The 18835-nt window shown below is 38.9% G+C and overlaps 1 protein-coding gene across 1 annotated transcript in view; it reads right to left on the reverse strand.

Moving 5' to 3' along the window:
* Positions 1-3518: 3518 nt before the first annotated feature.
* Positions 3519-18835, reverse strand: part of SLC30A8 (solute carrier family 30 member 8) — a 41105-nt gene continuing 25788 nt past the window's right edge. Inside the window, exons 4-8 of the mRNA XM_039227200.1 lie at positions 15930-16083; positions 11684-11834; positions 9924-10029; positions 4904-5038; positions 3519-3664 (exon numbers count right to left, since the gene is read on the reverse strand). Of these exons, the coding sequence (XP_039083131.1) occupies positions 3519-3664; positions 4904-5038; positions 9924-10029; positions 11684-11834; positions 15930-16083 (692 nt within the window). The remainder of the gene's footprint in view (positions 3665-4903; positions 5039-9923; positions 10030-11683; positions 11835-15929; positions 16084-18835) is intronic.

Raw genomic sequence — 18835 nt, forward strand, 5'->3', positions numbered from 1 at the left:
TGAGAGCCTATGTCCTTATCTATATAATGATAGTATTAATTCCAACTTTCCAAAGTTGTCATTCAAATGAAATGAGGTGACACATCTAAACAGTCTTGTGCAATACCTGGGCAATAGTTGGTATTCCATAAAATTTAAGACCTGGGAATTCTTAATTCTTTGACTAACTTATTTTCCTTATGACCTGTAATAAGAACTTGCATGCTCTGTGCCTCCTTATTAGGTCACACCATGTAAAAACACTCAAATAGCAGCAATTTCATTATTTTTCATTTGTCTGGAGCTTTTACAGAGAAGGAAAATACGATACAATAGTTTCAGACATGGTAAAACATAATTCGTAAATGAGAAGGAAAGAGGACATTTCTACCCCATTTAGTGAATAGTGATGCTGATAGGGAGCAAAAAGATACTGCTCTAAATCATATTATAAATTAGTGAGAGAGTCAAGTTCTAGTAGGATGTTAAGCTTCTGGAATCTCTTCTAACTTCACTTAGCTCTTCCTGTTTTGCTATTTTCTCCTATTTTGGGAGAATTTTCTGACTTTACCTTGGCACTGATTTCTTTTTTTTTTTTTTTTTTAATTTTTGAATTTTAATTAATTTATTTTTTTTTTTACAAATAGTTTATTGTCAAATTAGTTTCCACATAACACCCAGTGCTCATCCCCACAAGTGCCCTCCTCCATGCCCATCCCCCCCTCCCCCCCACATCCATCAGTCCTCAGTTTTTGTCAGCATTCAAGAGTCTCTCATGGTTTGTCTCTCTCCCTTTCCCCCACCATTTCCCCCCTTCTTCTCCCGATTGGTCCTCTGTTAAGTTCCTCCTAGTCCTCCTATACGTGCACACATATGATATTTGTCCTTCTCTGCCTGACTTATTTCGCTCAGCATAACACCCTCAAGGTCCATCCATGTAGCTACACATGGCCAGATTTCATTGTTTCTCATTGCCATGTAGTATTCCATGGTATAGATAAACCACATCTTCTTGATCCATTCATCTGTTGATGGACACTTAGGCTCTTTCCATGTTTTAGCTATTGTGGAGAGTGCTGCTATGAACATTGGGGTACATGTGCTCCTATGCCTCAGCATTTCTGTATCCCTTGGGTAAATTCCTAGCAGTGCTATTGCTGGGTCATAGGGGAGTTCTATTGTTAGTTTCCTGAGGAACCTCCACACTGTTTTCCAGAGGGGCTGTACCAGTTTACATTCCCACCAACAGTGTAGGAGGGTGCCCGTTTCTCCACATCCTCGCCAGCATCTAGAGTTCTCTGATTTGCTCATTTTAGCCACTCTGACTGGCGTGAGGTGGTATCTCAGTGTGGTTTTGATTTGTATTTCCCTGATGAGGAGGGATGCTGAGCATCGTTTCATGTGTCTGTTGGCCATCTGGATGTCCTCTTTGGAGAAGTGTCTGTTCATGTCTTCTGCCCATTTCTTCACTGGGTTGTTTGTTTTTCGGGCGTGTAGTTTGGTGAGTTCCTTATAGATTCTGGATATTAACCCTTTATCTGATATGTCATTTGCAACTATCTTTTCCCATTCCGTTGGTTGCCTATTAATTTTCTGGGTTGTTTCCTTGGCTGTGCAGAAGCTTTTAATCTTGATGAGGTCCCAACAGTTTATTTTTGCTCTTGATTCCCTTGCTTTTGGGGATGTGTCAAGTAAGAAGTTGCTGCGGTGGAGGTCAAGGAGGTTGTTTCCTGCTTTCTCCTCTAGGGTGTTGATAGTTTCCTGTCTCACGTTCAGGTCCTTTATCCATTTTGAGTTGATTTTTGTGCATGGTGTGAGAAAATGATCTAGTTTCATTCTTCTGCATGTTGCTGTCCAGTTCTCCCAACACCATCTGTTAAAAAGGCTGTCTTTTTTCCATTGGATATTCTTTCCTGCTTTGTCAAAGATCAGTTGGCTGTATACTTTTGGGTCCACTTCTGAGTTCTCAATTCTGTTCCATTGGTCTATGTGTCTGTTTTTGTGCCAATACCATACTGTCTTGAGGATGACAGCTTTGTAGTAGAGGCTGAAGTCTGGGATGGTGATACCTCCCGTTTTGGTTTTATTTTTCAGTATTACTTTGGCTATTCGGGGTCTTTTGTGGTTCCATACAAATTTTTGGATAGTTTGTTCTAGTTTTGAGAAGTATGCTGGTGCAATTTTGATTGGAATTGCATTGAATGTGTAGAGTGCTTTAGGTAGTAATGACATCTTAACTATATTTATTCTTCCTATCCATGAGCATGGAATGTTTTTCCATTTCTTTGTGTCTTCTTCAATTTCCTTCATAAGTTTTCTATAGTTTTCATCATACAGATCTCTTGTATCCTTGGTTAGGTTTATTCCGAGGTATTTTATGGTTTTTTGTGCAATTGTGAATGGGATCAGTTTCTTGATTTCTCTTTCTGTTGCTTCATTATTGGTGTATAAAAATGCAACCGATTTCTGTACGTTGATTTTGTACCCTGCAACTTGGCTGAATTCTTGGATCAGTTCTAGTAGGCTTCTGGTGGAGTCTGTCGGGTTTTCTATGTAGAGTATCATGTCATCTGCGAAGAGTGAAAGTTTGACTTCCTCTTTGCCAATTCTGATGCCTTTGATTTCCTTTTGTTGTCTGATGGCTGATGCTAGGACTTCCAGCACTATGTTAAACAACAGTGGTGAGAGTGGACATCCCTGTCGTGTTCCTGATCTCAGGGGGAAAGCTCTCAGTTTTTCCCCGTTGAGGATGATGTTAGCTGAAGGCTTCTCATAGATGGCTTTGATGATGTTTAAGTAGGTTCCTTCTATCCCAACTTTCTCGAGAGTCTTTATTAAGAAGGGATGCTGTATTTTGTCAAATGCTTTTTCTGCATCTATTGACAGGATCATATGGTTTTTATCTTTTCTTTTATTGATATGATGGATCACATTGATTGATTTGCGAATGTTGAACCAGCCCTGTAACCCAGGAATGAATCCCACTTGATCTTGGTGGATGATTCTTTTGATATGCTGCTGGATTCGATTTGCAAGGATCTTGTTGAGAATTTTTGCATCCGTATTCATCAAGGATATTGGCCTATAGTTCTCTTTTTTTGCTGGATCTCTGTCTGGCTTGGGAATCAGAGTGATGCCGGCTTCATAAAATGAGTCCGGGAGACCTTGGCACTGATTTCTAATATGACTTTCCTGATTTCAATTTTACCCACTCATCCTCAGGATGCATTACTGAAGGGAGATGAACTTTTTATTGCCTATGGTTACAAACAGCTGTTATTTCAGCCCCAGTCAGGAATAGTCTATACACACATTCCTGTAATTGAACACAGCTACTGATGAGTTGATAATCCAATTGATTAATGAATCTACATGCATCTTCATTCATGGTGGATGGAGCTGAATAAAGAGGGATAAGATGTGCACTGTACTGTGTCATGAATTTCTCAAACTTCTTCCTTTGATTCTTTATTTCTTATATTCTAGAAACTGCAGAGCAGTGTATAGTGGGCCGTCAAACTCTGGAAGTTGACACTGAGCTAGTCCCGGGGGTCTTCACAGAAAAAGCAGCCAGGATCCTGGTCAGCTGGAGATTCCATCTGAATGGTGAGTGAATGCACAGTAAAGCTATTGTTGAGGACTTTAACAATCTCTCTTCGAACAACCTGGCCGTCCCGGCTGGCTGCTGCTGAGAAAGAAGCACAGTGAGATGGGCACTGATTGCACACACATAGGTGACAGCTGAATTTCCATTCTCAAGTACTTTGTCTTTAACCTGATGGGGAGGGCCACAGGTGGAGCACTCAGGAGAAGCCACTTTGGCTCTGACAATCAGCTGTATCCACACATAGAAGACAGGGAGAAATTCTAGTGCAGCAAAGTACCCATCACTATGGAAACACTTCCTGCCCACATTTCTCTCTTTGGTCTGACACTCCTAGAAGATCATCATGGAAGGGGAGAGAAGGCCTGAAGAGAGCCAAGACAAAGCTCTATTTTTTTTATACAGCCCTTCCTACCCGCCCCCCCCTCCCCGCCCCCAGTCCCCAGAGATCTCTGCATTGCAGCCTTTGTTTCTAATCAGCATTTATATCAAGACTAGTGATAGGAACCGGGAAGCATTTAGAGCTCCCCACAGACTCTTCTTTGGGCAGCAACCTGACTGCCATCTTCTCTCCTGTCCCAAAAGGTATCAGGAGGCTGTAAGATTCCCTCCAAAGTAAACTGATCGTTTACTAGATTCTTCCATCTGCAGTGAAATATTGATGTAGTAGGTGCTATAAATAACCTGTAGCCAGATTTGAGCCTCTCCGCAAAGATGAGGACATCTGAGAAAGCATAGTCCTCAATGCCTGTCGCTGGTGCTCCCGTACCCTGCCTCTAGGTAACTTCTTGAATTATTTCTTAGCAGCCTAACATATCATTTCTAACCATCCAGTGAGCAAATCACAATTAATTCCTATTGGCACATCTTTTAACTTGTTAGCATCTTAAGGATGGGACCTAGGTCTCCTTTATTTTTTTTTTTATCTTCAGTGAGAGGCAGAGCATCTTAGACATAGGAAATAATTCAATGAAGTTTATTGTTGAGCTCATCCCATTATTTAATTCATCGGGCACCAAGTCAAACAGGTGAGCTCTAATTTTCAGAGTTGAAGACCTTGAACTTCGGGTGCCATTTTAGCTGTTTGTTCTACTCACTACCCTCTGCAGTCTGCCTCAAGGGATGTCCTCAGTATCACTGTTCTGTGTCTATGATAACATTGACAAGGGCTTTTTTCAAAGACCCTTGGTAACAGGAAACACTGTAAGGTTGTTTTGACAGGCAACAGACATGAAGGGCAGCTGTACAAAAGGGAGGGAAATTACTAAGTTTATAGGGCAAGAACTGAATTTTGGCAGGGTGTTTACAAAACTCACTGACCTGCAGCAACATGAGCCGAGAGAATCACTTGGTTCATTGCTAGAGACCAGATGTGCAAGCTGTGCACAGACACCACTCCATCCACTGCTAAGATGAGCTCTTTCACATCGTTGTAATTCATGTTCTTTGGCACACCTGACAAGTGGAAAGTGAGGGAGGCTGTTTGTTCTGTAACTAAATACAGCTCATTAACATGGCTAAATGGGGCTGCAAAATCTTCGCCAGAATATCAACTTGCCTTCCCCTTTTCTGGTTTCTTACTTTAGATGTTTACAAATTAAATTCACCTGACTCTTTCAAAGGGCTTCAAAGAAGTCACCATGCAATAACCAACAATAGGAATCGTTCTTGGTTTTCAGGGTGTGTCATTAAACCAACTGAGCTTTTTCCACTTATCTTTGCATACAGTATAAAAAAGCAAAATGAGGGAACGTGGGATTTGGAATCAAATAATTCTGGGTTAGCATTCTGATCACAACTACCATGAATTTACCCTTAGAACTTCTCTGATCCTCAGCACATCTGTAGTAGAATAAGGGTGATAAGAGCAATATGTGCACTAAGTCCTTTGAGGAGCAAATGGGAAAATATCTGTTCTTTGTACACAGCAATGCTATGTAAATAGTAGTTATCCAACAGGTCACTAACTAAACTGGGTTAATAGATGATCCTAACATTGTAAGATCGCCTGTTTCTAGAATTCTTATTTATTTTGGTACATGACTCAGGGTTTAATGTCTGGGTTATATAATGTCAGAGTTTGACACAATTCTTGCTTCTAAAGGAATGGTATGGGGCACAAAGGGAGGGAGGGACCCTGACAGCCAATCAGCTATTCTTTTGGACTAAAGGAGCTGGGCTTTATCTAGCTTGAAGAAGTGAAGGCTAAGGGCAGAAGCATCTCTTTTTTCAAATACTACAAGGATTATCATTTGGAAGATGAGAGGATATGAAAGAAAGGACCTTGAGTCCTTGCTTTGGCTAGAGAGAAAGCAAGCTAATGGGCAGTTAGAATTGTAAAACATATCAGTTTAACATAAGCTTTTTTTTTAATCAACTCAATAGCATAACAACGATAAAGCTATTTTTTAATCAACGCAACCAACATAAAAATGATAAAACTATTTGATGCAATAATTAAATCCCTGCCAACTAACCCAAAGAGGATGAAAAGATTATTAAGGTTGACCACCTTTTGGCTTCTGCTTCAATCATATAGACATAACACAAATACCTGGTGTGTTGGTTAAAAATAAATATGCCTTAGATTCATTCCAGTCCCCCTAAAGAAAATGTCTATGGATGAGGCTCTAAAATCAACACGCTTCAATATGGTTGCTATGGTTCTCCAACTTGAATGCATATTAGTATCATCAGAGGAGATTTTAGAAATCCTGATCACCAGGTTACACCCAAGACCAATTAAATCAGACCCTCTGGGGGTAAAATAAAGCATCAGTATTTTTATAGCTCATTTGGTGATTCTAACATACATCCAAGGTTAAGAACAATGGCACTAACATTTATGAGCCACTGGGCAACTTTACCTTGCAGTAGTTCTCAAGCTTGGCTGCTTGTTAAAAACACAGAAAGCCAGCTCCTACCCCATCAATTATATTGGAATCTCTGGGTATGGGGGCCCTAGGCACAAGTATTTTTTTAAAAGCTTTCCAAATGATTGTAATGAGCAGCTAGTCAAGAATAAATTTTTTTAATGTTTATTTATTTTTAAGAGACAGAGACAAAGAGAGACAGAGTACAAGCAGGTTGGGGTGGGGGGGGGGGGTGGGCAGAGAGAGAGGAGACACAGAATCCGAAGCAGGCTCCAGGCTCTAAGCTGTCAGTCAGTACAGAGCCTGAAGCGGGGCTGGAATTCATGAGCCATGAGATCATTACCTGAGCTGAAGTTGGACGCTTAACCTACTGAGCCACCCAAGCACCCCAAGAATAACTTTAAAGGAATAAAGGAATAGGGAATCCTTAACCCTCCTTTTTCAGGATTTAAGAACCTTGCTCATAGAAACTTTCTCCTTGAGGCTAATATAAAAATTCCATAAAGTTTGAGTTTCATTTAATCCCACTTCATATTGTTTCATGGAGGCAACAAAGAGCTAGTCAACATGTTCTTTTACTCTGTGAGCTCAGGGCACTAGAAACAAAAGAATTCTCAAATTAGCCATAAAATGGAGTCATAGGTGACATTGTTACATTGTAACATTGTTATATTGTAATGATGATAACACACCTTTATTAAGAAACTACCGTATGTCAAGGTTTGTGCTAAGTACTATATTCATAGTGATTATCTAAGTTCTAAGAACTTTAAGAGCTAATCATCAATGTTATAATTCCTATTTAATTGGGGGAGAGGAAATTGGGAATCAAAGAGGTTAAGAAGCATTGCTTAGGCTACATTGATAAGGGAGATGTCAGACTCTAAAGTCCAAGTGCTAAGTGTGAAACGTTATGCAAATAGTAGACTCTAAGTATTGCAACTGAAAGCTGACTAATAGGCCTAATGTGTCACCCCTGAGGAGTTTTGTTTGACCCTTTAAAGACCTATTGTCATTTGTCTAGGACCCTTGAGATGAAATCACTATTCCACTACCCCCTTCTCTCTTGCCTCTATTATCTCGTTACTTTTAAGGAGAACACAAGTCCACTGTTACTCTTTTTTACTCTGTAAAATAATATCAACAAGCAAGAAGATATGTTCCCAATGGCTTCACTGCTCCATCACATACTAGAAACTTCTTTTCCTGAGGGAAAGCCTGCAACAATATCAGTGCATCCAGGAAAATTCCAAAGTAGTGTTTAAAAATAATTACCCAAGTTAATAAATATATAAAAAATCACTCAATTTCTCTCATAATGAAGGAACTGCATACGGGGTCAATAAGATATAATATTTCACCTCTCACATTAGAAAAGAATCAACATTTTAATAATACTCAGTGATGGTAAGGATGTGAAGAAATGGGCGTTCTCAAACACTGTTGGTGGGAAAGAAATTGATATGACATCTTTGGTAGAAATGGCAACAAAATAAATCTTTATATATAATAAATAAATCTTTATATATAATATATATTATATATTATATATATAACACAGAATGGTGTGTGTGTGTGTGTGTGTGTGTGCGTGCACACACACACGGAGAATGGTAATTACACCATAATTTGTGATATCATCAATAAGCAAGTACATGCCTACAGTGGAATATTTCTACCATGAAAAAGAATAGGTGTATCTCTATATACGCTATATGGAAAGACCTCCAAGTAAAGAAAGCAAAGTGCAAAACAAAATACGTATCAATGCAAAATTTTGTTTGTATAAAAAAAGACATATATATATATGTATATATATATGTACACACACACACACGTCAATGTACAGATATTTGGGGACAACTTATCAGTAGGTGTTATCCCTGACGAATGGGACTGAAAATTCAAATGTAAAAAACTGGAGAGACTTTTTATAATTTCATACCTTTCTATAGTTTATAAAACTTTATCAAGTACAAATATTTTATGCTAACCTAATTTGAAAACCTAGTTTAAAAATTAAGCATCTTCCAGGTAGGAGTTACCTGCCAGCTTCAATAATTAGCTACATTTTCCTTAAATAAAAAGAGATAATCACCTGAGAAGAGCAATACTGAGAGACAGAGAGGATGAAATATACTCATCTCTAATGTACACCCATTTGCCTTTCATCCACCTGTACATCAGCAAAGTTCGGTAATAGGAACAACAGCTACAGCTTGGCACTAGGCCATCAGGAAAGGAAATGGATGCGTATGTGACTTGACAAACCAAATATTGTCACCTTCAGAGAGAGGATGTTCACTTGTTAGTGACGTTTGACTCCATCTTGTGATTCATCATTGTCAGCAGCAGCATCCTCCAACAATTATGGTGCCCAAAGGAACAAAGCCCTTAAATGTGTGCTCAGCAGTGAATGCTAAGGAAATGTGGGCTTTTGTGAAGGCATTTGCACTCTGAGAGTCTGTCTGCCTGATGTCAAATGTGCTGTACAAAAAAGAAAAGTTCAAGCCAATGTCTGGATATTCTTGATCATCCAAATGCTTGGTATGATGCAAACCTCTAATTCTGATGGACTTTTCTAGGTTCTGTTTTCAGGGCCTTCGTGTAGTAACCCTTAAGTAGTATGAAAAGGTCATTCTAATGCTTCTCAAAGTGTGGTCCTTGGACCAGCAACATCAGCATCTTGTTAGAAATTCAAATTCTCGGGGCGCCTGGGTAGCTCAGTTCTTTAAGCATCTGACTTCAGCTCAGGTCATGATCTCACTCTTCGTGGCTTTGAGCCTCACATAGGGCTCTGTGCTGATGGTGAGCTCAGAGCCTGGAACCTGTTTCAGATTCTGTATCTCCCTCTCTCTGACCCTCCCCTGCTCATGCTGTCTCTCTCCCTCTCTCAAAAATAATAAAACATTTTTAAAAGTCTAAAAAAAAAAGAAAGAAAGGAAAGAAATTCAAATTCTCAGATGCTGTCCCAGACCTACTGGTTCAGGAACTATCGGGGTGGGCCCAGCAATCTGTGTTTTAACAGACCGCACGTGATTCTGATGCACTGAAGTTTGAGTGCTGGCCTGGTCTAACAAGGGTTTTAGGCAAGCCCTTCATAGTAGTTATAATGCTGCCTAAGAGATAGCTTATTCAATTTTTCTTAGGCCTTTTCCATATATATAGGGAGAAATATATATTTTTGCAATATCTCCCCCAGTGCCTATCCTTAGTATTTGTACATATTGTTTTTGTCATATACCATATCATTTAATAGTTTCTGGAGGAAAAAAGAGAAGGCAATTCTTTTTATTTGTTCCCATATGAATAAAAATCATAATATTTGTTTTCACAAAAATTCCTTATAAATTTATATTTGCCTCATAATACAAATTAACAGTAGGTTTACCTTGATGCCATTCCCTTCTGTGATTATAGAGAAGAGAAAACACTGATCCTGGAAATAATAATAAAATCACTCCTACCTTCCATGAGTAAGGTGAAGAAGTCCTTTAAGACACTGATGGTGCTGGCCAAAACCAGGATGGAAAAGACAAATGTGCAGATTGGGTCAGCCATTTTATAGTCTGGCTAGAAAATATAGGGACTTCAGTTAACCAAATTCAGGCCTTCCATGCAGAAAGTCTGATTAATAAAATGAGTAAACCTCCCTGCTTCTTTTTCTATCACCCTTTCACCTCCCTGAAACTTAACATCCAACTCAGAGGCAAGACTTCCTCAAGACTTAATCCTTCTTTTAAGCTTTAAACTATCAGTGGCTAAAGAAATTTAAAAGTTAAATTCAAATTAAAGGAGAGTGTCCTTGAGTGTTCTTTCCAAAGGCCTGATTTGACTTTTCTCTTAATAGAAGCACATACTCTTAATAGAGTATGTGATGAAAATATGCACGAGTTTATATAACAGTCAATGGATTTTCAGCCTTCCTTATAAGATGAGAAGAAAGGATATCACCTGCCTAGAAGCTGCATATGACCAAGATCCAGGTAGAGCTTGGTCTTGGCAGACTGGGGTTGTTTCCTTTCCCTCCTCAGGATGACACATATTCGAGACAGGCATCTTTGATTAAGCCCTAAGAGTATGAGCTGAGGCCTCATTCTTGCCCTGTCTCATCATTGGAGCTATTAGCTCCAGAAGACATACCTGTCTATTCTTCTGCCCTGGATGAAGTTTTGTGTCACAGGAAAGTCCATGCATTGTTTCCTCTGAGAAACTCAAATTCTACTACCCAGCACAAGTTTGAATGATTCTGTCTTAAACTTAAGCTTTCAGTGAATATTTGCTCAATTAAATTCAGATATGTCTTTATAATTTTTATGTATGTGTTTTCATTTTTTAGTATAAATAACAAAGACTCCCTGATAACTGGACAGTCAAGATGCAAACAACAGAGCTAAATGCTCTTCTTTTCCATTACCCCTACCTGTAACCCAACCGACTTTTGTTAGTTCTTGGTACAAAAAATACAGTTCTATACTAAATGTCTGTTTAGGGTCAGAGGTTCATCCAGGATCCATCCCAACTTTCCATTAACACTCTGTTTGGGAGAGGGAGGTGGGGGGAGAATTATCTTTCCCCATTGGGGGTGATATTGGTGGGACAATCAATCAGGTGCTCTCCCTCTCCAGCCAAGCAGCAGGTACAAGACCCAAGCTAGGTCTGGTGGACTCTCTTTCCCAGAAATATGAATCTCCAGCATAATGGCAAGAAATGGAAAAAATTGGTTGACTCACTCATTTCTGCACTGGTAGCTAGGACCGAATTTGGATAGTTTCTGAAACCTAGGATACCTAATGCTGCCCTTATTTCTACCTTGATTTCCATCCAAGAGTATATCCAATAAATTTCAGCTAATAAATATATTTTTGCTTAAGTAAACTAGACATCCTTTCCGTTGCTTATAATCCAAGAATCCTAAGGTACTCATGGTTGATTGCTGTTCATCTTAACTCTATGACAAAAGGAACTACTTTCTGGAAAGACTGACAGCCCTACAATTGGATACATAGTACTTGGGAATTTGGAAAGTCTAAGGTTTTGAGCTTTGAATGTTTGTTTGTTTGTTTGGTTGGTTGGTTGGTTGGTTGATTGTTGAAACCTTGTGAAGTAGATGGTATAGACAAATATAGGCTGGCCACCTTTGTTTAAGTTAATAGCGGCAAATCAGCTTCTGTACTACCTAATCTATAAACTTACTATGGCAGTGGGTAAACTCAAACATACTCACCTTAAAGTAGATAATAAGTGCACTGGTTAATACACTGATGCTCTGAAATAGATCTCCCAGGGCATGTACAAAAGCTGCTCTGACACTGGCATTGGCTTGCAGTTCCTTGTGATTGTGTCCAGCATGTCTCTGGTGCAGAATCACACTTAGTCTGAAAGAGAGAAGGATGTTCTTAGCACCCATGAGTTTAGGCACTGAAAACCTATGCAGCATAATAAAGCAGTTGACAAGGGCATGTATTATCCAAGATGGCAGATAGTTGAAATATTGATGCTGTAAAATGTACTATTTTGGACTAGTTTTGAAAACAAATGCATCATACAAGTTTTAAATTTTTACATAAGGACATACAACAAAGGTTCACCTGTTTTCTCTTCCATATACATAATGCTACTCTGGTTCATATTAAAACTGGAAAACATCACTTCCTAGATGAAAGTATTTGACAATGAGGAGGCAAAATATCATTTATTGAGCATCTACTAAATGTCAGGCACTGAGCTAGGCTTAAAGCTGAGCTTTGGTGGGAGCTTAATTAAATATACTGGTTTCAAATGTAAAGCAGCAGAAAGGGGTAAAACAAAATAAGAAAATTTCATCAAGTTTGGATTTTAAAAAATATTTTATTTTACTTAATTTTATTTCTATGAGAATTTAAATTTTGAATAATTTTAATGGCCAATAATGTACTTGTGTATATTAGCTATTAACAAGAGACTAAAATATATTAATATATGTATGTATGTACATATATATGTAATGTATATGTATATGCAAATATATATAAAAACATATATATTTATATAGCCCTAAGAATATGAGCTGTGGTCTAATTCTCTCTATATTATAACATATTGCAAAATTTAACATCTATCCAAGTCAAAGAGAGAATATTAGGCACTATAAATTATGTACCTGATTTTATTTTGGAACAAAAGTTTTAAAAAATTATTGTTTAGTACCACACATCTCAGTCTGTTTGCTGGTAAAGTGTCTGTTAAATCTAAGGTTATAATACACAAAGTGGAATGACTGCTATCCAGCAAGATTTGATAATAATATAATGTAAGGTTTTCAGATAGTCAATGTTTGGGCAGAAAGTCACCCTTAATTAATAATTACCATTTAAGAATCTTCAGACAGCTTAATATGGCTAGCAGTTAACATACTCTCTTTCCAGATCTATACATGTGTGCTCATCATGTTGTCATTCATTCTTTCACTCATTTTATTAAAAAAACAAACAAACAAACTTAGGGACTCTTGTATGCCAGCCACTGTTAAATACTTGTGTTATAAAGGTGAATGAAACAGACATGGTCCCCCTCCAGTGTAGCTTTAAGTATGATGGAGATGGTAGAGATTTTAAAAAGACACCCATAAATGGAAAATACTCATTTTAATAAGCCTACTAAGAACAGGTACAATAGATAATACAACAAGATGTCCGATTTAGTTAAACAAAGTAATTGAGTTGAATTTGAAAGGTTATGTTAGACTTAAATTATAAGCTGGAGGGGAGAGAATATTTCAGGCAGAGAAAACAGCATCCAATAGCCTTAAGGCTCTGTCAATAATCTTCATTCTAGAATCCCTTTGCAACTTCTGTTAGAACTTTCTGTCCTGATTTGGAGTCTACAAGGAATTGATTTATTCCCAAATGATGGTTCTGATATTTCTGTATTCAGACAACACAGCATCTAGCAGCGCTTGAAACCTATAATCCCAGTTCTGGGAGAGAACATTATAGTCACTCAGTATATTTATCTACAAATAACTACCTATTTGCCCATGGAAGTCACCACTTTTCAATTCCCTTGTCTTTCTAAGTAGGAAAAGCATTTGCAATGTTAAGATCAAAGTTCAAAAGCAGCTGTTGTAAGAAGAAAATTTGGATGCATCTATTTAGAAAGTTAAACTCAATTATCAAGGTTCTAGATATATGGGGAAGTTAGCTAGCTGTATCCTTCATATTCATGTAGCATCGGCACAACCTATGTGACTATGAGTCTTGGGAAATTATTAATATTTTCATTTTCCCTGCTGTCTTGTGGACATATTGTTCTCCTTATGCAAAGATGATGTTATTGACCCCAGTCAGCAGCACATGTGCTCTGCCGTATTTGTCTCCTTATCCTGATAGATTTGCATTGATCTCCACACACTTTTTCTCCCAGTGTCAATATGAAACACATTTTCAAGTTAACTGGATAGAAATAGGGATCTACTCAGAAATAGCCATCAAATACCACTCCTCTAATTGTTTAACTCAGAGATTTCGAGCAACAGTTTGCACGCTAAGAGGTGAGGGACTGAGGCAGGCACAAGGTATGGATATTAGAGTGCCCCAAGGAGCTTTTTCAAGATATACATGTTCGGATTTTCCTTTAATACCAGAGATTCCACTCTGCTTTCCTTAAAAGACACTGTTTAAAATATGATTCTTCCTCACTTTCAGGTATAAGCCTACCTCATCGCATGTATCGTGTTACATTGCAAGATAGATAGATGATACACAGTGTGTATGAGTCTCTTTTTGCTGCTATAACAAATTATTACAAAGCTTCTGTGGCTTAGAACAAGACCTTCTGGAGGTAAGAGGTCTAAACTGGGTGTGCAGGACTACATTCCTTCTGGAGATTCTAGGGAAGAATTCATTATCTTACCTTTTCCAGCTTCTAGAGATCACTTTCTTTCCTTAGCTCCAGTATCCTTTCTCTGCTCTCAAAGCCATCAATACAGCATCTTCCCTTCACTCTTACCTCAAGTGTCCCTCTCACAGAATCTTCCTGGTTACATTGGTCCTGTCTGGATAACCCAGGATAATCTCCCCATCTCAAGATCCATTCTGAACTTAATCACATGTCCAAAGTTCCTTTTACCGTGTAAGTTAACATAGTCAGAAGTTCCAATGAATAGAATATGGAAATCTTCGGGCCATTATTCTGTTCACTACAGATGATTGATAGGTAGGTAGGTCAGTAGATCGGTGATACAGTTTTAAGTAGGGTTGTCCAGAATCAAGCTATCAAGTTGAAAGGAGTAAACCAACCAAAAAAGACCAAACGCCTGGCTTTAACAGCTCCACCACCCCACCCCACCCACCTCACCCCACCTCACCTCACCTCTGTCATGAACAATCAAGTAGCTTGCTTGGGTAAGAGCAGACCAATATAGCAATGGTCACATGTCTAGTAAGACATTACATGTCTCATAAGGATGAATTAAGACTGCCTGGATAATGGGGCACCTGGGTGGCTCAGTCAGTTAAGTGACCGACTTCAGCTCAGGTCATGATCTCACTGCGTGAAAGTTCAAGCCCCACGTCAGGCTCTTTGCTGACAGCTCAGAGCCTGAAGACTGCTTAGGATTCTGTATCTCCCTCTCTCTCTGCCCCTCCTCTGCTTGTGCTCTGTCTCCCTTTGCCTCTCAAAAATAAATAAACGTTTAAAAATTTAAAAAAAAATGACTGCCTGGATAAGAAAAGGGACCAAGGGGTGGAAACTAAAGACAGAATTTAGCTAATACAGCTTAAAAAGGAGTTTTCATGCAGTCACAATGATACAAAGATAAGATAGACTGTTTTTGAGAGGAACAAATTCCCTGTCATTTGATCTGTTAAAATATATGACACTGATGACTATTTTATGAGGATGTTGCAAAAGAGAATTCAAAAGTAGGATGGGGACTGGAGTAAATAAAATGTAAGATCCCTTCCAACCCAGCACCTGAGAACCCCTACTGTGATCATGTAACAAAAAAACAAATAGAATGGGGTCCCTGGGTGGCTCAATTGGTTAAGTGTCTGACTTTGGCTCAAGTCATGATCTCACAGTTCATGGCTTTGACTCTCGGGTTGGGCTTTGTGCTGACAGCTCAGAGCCTGTGGCCTGCTTTGGATTCTGTGTCTCCTCTCTCTCTCTGCTCCTCCACCAATCACGTTCTGTTTCTCTCTCTCTCAAAAATAAATAAAACATTTTTAAAAATTAAAAAAAGAGGAGGAAGTCATTTCCCATATGGAACCATCAATATGTATGAGAGTGCAGACTGGCTATGAGCTCAATTCTGGGCCTCATGGATCTAGATTCAGATCCTGGCTCTGTACTACCTCATTGGCAATTTATTCAGTTCACCATCTTCACAAATGGAAAAATCAAGCAAAAACAAACATCAACAAAAACCCCACTGTCTGTGTCCACACAGGGTTAAAGCCAAGCTTTTATGGGCAGCATGTGGGGTGACTTACAGAATGTTGGCTGCCACTGCACAGCCTGAAACGATGATCATCACAGTCGCATGGATCTGGTAATCAGGGTAGAGCAGGCGCTCACATGCCAGATACACGAGCACACCAGTCACCACCCAGACGCACAGGATGGACAGCAGGGCACCGAGGATCTCTAGGGATTCAAGCACACAGACACCCATACACAGAGAATTTGTGAGTCACCTTAACCTCCTAGGAGTCATATGGCATTGATGTTCCTTGCCTCCCCCCAACTGGTCCCCCTGCAAAAAGAGGCTCTAAACTAACTAGTTCACTCTGTGATTCACAAAGCAAAAGTGTGGATGGGTTTTAGCACTAAGATGATTCACCTTAATGTTACATTCATAAGACACCAGCATCTGAGTTCATTATGCTCCATATTACTAAGTAATTTCTAGCAAATTTTTAAAGTATATTAATTGCTATCTGCCATTGCTGTTTTCCTCAGGGATTTTAATTTAAACAGGTGCTAAAATGATTGAAACTTATTAGGAAATCAAATAATGAGACACAAAGAGCAAAATGTATTTAGAAACTTAATTTCACCATAAAACATTTATAATTTGCCAGTACCGGTACCTTGTATGGAATAAAATAGTAACAAGGGAGGGCTTCAGATGGTACTTGATGGAGTTGAGTTTCATTTGCCAACCCAACGTATTATAAACACACAAGCAAGCTCAGAGTATATCAACACTCTAACTGCAATTTAAGAGTAACTATATGGAAAAGAAGTATCAGAGTGGAGACACGTGTATTAATATGTAAAGATAAGATAGTTTTTTCGGTGTGGAGTTTGGTGAGTTCCTCATAGACTTTGGATACTAGTCCTTTATCTGATATGTCATTTGCAACTATCTTTTCCCATTCTGTCAGTTGCCTATTAGTTTTATTGATTGTTTCCTTTGCTGTGCAGAAGCTTTTTATCTTGATGAGGTCCCAATAGTTCATTTTTGTTCTTGATTCCCTTGCCTTTTGGGATGTGTCAAGTAAGAAATTGCTGCAGCCAGTGAAGAAATGGGCAGAAGACATGAACAGACACTTCTCCAAAGAGGACACCCAGATGGTCAATAGACACATAAAATGATGCTCAGCGTTCCTCATCATCAGGGAAATACATATCAAAATCTCACTGAGATACCATCTCACACTGGTCAGAGTGGCTAAAATGAACAAATCAGGAGACTCTAGATGCTGGCGAGGATGTGGAGAAATGGGCACCCTCCTACACTGTTGGTGGGAATGTAACCTGGTGCAGCCCCTCTGGAAAACGGTGTGGAGGTTCCTTAAAAAACTAACAACAGAACTCCCCTATGACCCAGCAATAGCACTGCTACGAATTTACCCAAGAGATACAGGAGTGCTGATGCATAGGGGCACATGTACCCCAATGTTCTTAGCAGTACTTTCAACAAGAGCCAAATCATGGAAAGAGCCTAAATGTGAATCAACTGACAAATGGATCAAGAAGATGTGGTATACCTATACAATGGAACACTACATGGCAATGAGAAAGAATGAAATCTGGCCATTTGTAGCAATGTGGATGGAACTCAAGGGTGTTAGGCTGAGGGAAATAAGTCAAGCAGAGAAATACAGATCCCCTATGTTTTCACTTAAAAGTGGATCAGGAGAAACTTAACAGAGGACTAGGGGGGAGGAGAAGGGGAAAAAATAGTTGGGGAGAGAGAGGTAGGCAAACCTTGAGAGACTCTTGAATGCTGAGAACAAACTGAAGGATGATGGAGGTGGGAGAGAGGAAAAGGGGAGTGATGGGCATGGAGGAGGGCACTTGTAGGGATGAGCACTGGGTATTATATAGAAACCAACTTGGCAATGAACTATGAAAGAAAATAAAATAAAATAAAGAGAAGGTAGTGTTCTGCCTGCAGCCTGAGTAAAGCACATTTGCTCACTTAGGAGTTCCTTAACACTCTCCCTGATCTTTAACTCAACCTTGTAGGTAGGTACTAAAAGGCTTCAAGTGCCTAGAAGTATTCTAGAGTAAGTGGCCAGGGATCTTCCTTACCTTTGATCTTCTCCCTTTCAAAGCAGAACAATATAATGTATTGTTTCCTGGTATGGGGCTATTGTATCCCCAGCTTCAATCACTTACATGCAGCCTTCATGATTTTTACCACGTCCACATGCCATCTGTCTTATTAGCCACTTAATTTTTTTAATAAATTCACTTTTTATACTTAACTTTTTCCTAAACAAAGTCATCCGTGAAATTACATGTTTGACAAGCTAGTTCATTTTCACCTATATGTCTGATAGCAGTGCTGCCTAATATAGTAACCATCATCACTGTTGCTGTATGCCTTTAAATTAACATATTAAAACTCCAGTTCTTCAGGGTGGCTGGTAGCTCATTCAGTTAAGCATCTGACTCTTGGTTTCAGCACAGGTCATGATCTCACAGTCGTGAGGTTGAGCTAAGTGTTGGAGTCTCTGCACTGAACATGGACCCTGCTTAAAATTCTCTCTCCCCCATTCACCCCCTCCTCTACTCACATACAGGTATGCGTGTTCTATGAAATAAAATAAAATAAGATTAAATTAAATTAAAATAAATTAAATTAAATTAAAATAATCCAGTTGTTTAGTAACAATAGCCATATTAAATTGCTCTATGGACACATTATACTCTGTATTATAGAACATTTCTTTGAAAGCAGAGGGTGCTACTGAACAGCCCTGGTTTTCTGGAGTGTCAACCTTCATGAGCTTCCATCACCAAGATGAGAAAGTACAAGCAGTATTCTAAATTCTGAGTTATACCTATGTTTATAAAACATCCTATGTTTACAAAAGAGCTTTGACCAATAGTATCAGAAAGGGGAGAGTACATGTAAAAATTTATACAAATGACAGGTACTCAG

Source organism: Hyaena hyaena, unplaced genomic scaffold, assembly GCF_003009895.1.
Source record: "Hyaena hyaena isolate Hyena2069 unplaced genomic scaffold, ASM300989v1 scaffold_26, whole genome shotgun sequence".
In the NCBI taxonomy this organism is placed as follows: domain Eukaryota; kingdom Metazoa; phylum Chordata; class Mammalia; order Carnivora; family Hyaenidae; genus Hyaena; species Hyaena hyaena.